Genomic DNA, 2500 nt, shown 5'->3' on the forward strand with positions numbered 1-2500 from the left:
ATCAGTGCAAAATTAGAGCGAAAACATGGCATGGACTTTTCACTTTCTGAACCCGGAATCATCCACCTCCTGCCGATCGGGGCGGCTGGCGTGTAAATCCATAAATCCAGGCTCCCCAAAACAAGTTTTTCTGTCCGGCTGAGGTGAGAATGTCCGCACGCCGCTGACCGCACTTTATCCGAGAGCGCGAGATGGCTAGATGACCAGATGTGGTCCTGCTATTTATACTGAAGCAGTCTGCGCCAGATGACACCTTGGAGCTCCCCCCACGGTTCCCGGTCGCCAAATTCCAGGCCACTGAGCGGTTCCGCTGGAGCGTGTGCCTTGCTCAAGAGCACTTCGGTAGGAGGAGCCGCTTGGCAGAGGTAGAGGAGAGCACTTCCGCCGGCCCGATTTCAGCCCTCTCTCTCTAAAGGTTCATTATTAGAAACCTTGAGCTCCTTCAGACTTCTTTCTTCTTCCGAACGTGTCCATTACTCAGCAGATAATGTATTGAGGTCCTTCTGTACAATATGGCTGAATTTCCTTAAATGTATAGATATAAACAGCCAGATCACACTCTCACACACACCTATACAAATCCACTCACACACCTTAACACTCGAGCGCACGCCGGCATCGGCACACAACACACACCTGTCCTCTTGCTGATGACCTCGACCATGGTGGAAGGGAAGTAGCCCACGCGGTCGTTTCCGGTCCTGTTGTCATGGATACAGCCTTTCCAGCGCCCGTCGGCGTGCTGCTCCAGAACCTGGTTCGGAATACAAATGATGAGTTTTATCACCAGACATCAGATCACATCGTGTTCCTCTCACAAACTCGAGGTCTGTGGTAGCACATTTGGTGCGTATCAGATAAGAAGAACAAGTGTGGGTGTTTTTAGCCTTTCCTCATTATGACAATATTTAGCAATAATTTCCATGTTTTCGGTGTTTTCCTTTTCCATAGAGTAGTGTAAGACTGTTTGTTGTTCTGTTTGTATGCTCATTAGCTTGAAAATAGATACTGTTCTCAATGGCACTCAACCTGTATGAATAAAGGAAATAATAATAGTAATAGTAACGCTAATAATAATAATAATAATAATAATAATAATAATAAAGAGGGACACGGCACCGGGTTAGACGTGAACATAATGTCTTTATTTACAAAAAAGGCAAAAGAGATAAAGTATCAAACGAAAAGCTGGGGGTTTTCTGAGATCGTCTCAACCCAGAAACTGCCCGAAGCAACCACTGCAGACCAATAATGTCCACATCACGCATTTTTTGATGCGAATCCCCCCCAGAGCCACGACCTTCACATATACGAATTGGATGGTGATGTCACAAAGCGCCCCGCTCCGCAAACTCATCTCGCTCCACCAACCGACGTTCTGCTACTTCCGATAAGTTTTCTTCGGTTTTTCACTAATTCCTGCCCCAAATGTAGATCGATTTGGATCGAACTTCAACCGCGAGATGTCTGTGACCAACGGTTGTCGTGTTCCAGACACTTAAAGCCCGAAAAATGCCAGGGAGGGAAATAATAAGAACGGAGTGGCACAGTGAAGCGCAGATCACGGGCGCCCGCCATGGATCTGCGCTCTTGCCCCTTTGCACCCTCCCTGCCCGCACGTGCCTGTTAAAGAGCTTTCTCAACCACCGCGTCCTTCCAGGGTTATATTCCCCCGTGTAGGACAGGTCCTTCCCGAGGTTCCACGGAGGTCCCCAGCAAAGTTGTGATTGATGATTCATATTAAAAATTCACCATTATTTGATGGAGAAGACGTGAGCACCATCAGAGAATGTACAACGATGACTGTTTCAATCCTTGTTTCACTGTTTTCTCCTCTAACTATAGTATAGACAGGTGCTGAAGTTTGGACTGAATCATATCTAACAATAAAAATCGTCTCATATTGGAGTCCTGGAGACAGAATCTGATCAAATGGGGTTTGTGGCCGAATGCTAGCAAACTGTGAGGCCTCGGTAAAGATCACATGAATGGATCACATGGAGTATGCCACCTGATTTTTTAGAGTTGTATCTCTGGGTTGTGTTTACTAGCAGCACTTAAGAATGAGGACTTTTACCTACTTCTCTCAATATTGAGACCAAAGAGTCGATTATTTTCACATTTGTCAGTCAGGAAAGCCCTGCCATATGCATTTAGTCAAGTAGGTTTTTAAGGTTCAGTGAAGTAGTACAGGGAATTATTACACTGTGGAGATCCTACCCATATGATAGAGTTCTATATTTTTCATGTCAGGACAGATATGTAGGGTAGCTTATTTTTAGCTCTAGGACTGTGTGTGTGTGTGTGTGTGTGTGTATGTGTGTGTGTGTGTGTGTGTGTGTGTGTGTGTGTGTGTGTGTCTGTGCATGTCTAAAATACTGTAAAACGTTTATGTAGATTATTTGGCCAGTCGATTTGTGTGTGTGTGTGTGTGTGTGTGTGTATGTGTGTGCGTACGTGTGTGCACGCTTGCGTGCGTGTGGCGTGTGTGTGTGTGTGT

The 2500-nt window shown here is 45.8% G+C and overlaps 1 protein-coding gene across 1 annotated transcript in view; it reads right to left on the reverse strand.

The window, feature by feature from the left end:
• The window catches only part of caskin1 (CASK interacting protein 1), a gene marked incomplete at its 5' end in the record, with an annotated part of 95316 nt that overhangs the window by 19368 nt on the left and 73448 nt on the right, over positions 1 to 2500 (reverse strand). Inside the window, one exon of the mRNA XM_080009738.1 lies at positions 637 to 754. Within this exon, the coding sequence (XP_079865864.1) occupies positions 637 to 754 (118 nt within the window). The remainder of the gene's footprint in view (positions 1 to 636; positions 755 to 2500) is intronic.

The sequence above is a fragment of the Zeus faber genome, assembly GCF_960531495.2.
Source record: "Zeus faber genome assembly, chromosome: 11".
NCBI lineage: Eukaryota > Metazoa > Chordata > Actinopteri > Zeiformes > Zeidae > Zeus > Zeus faber.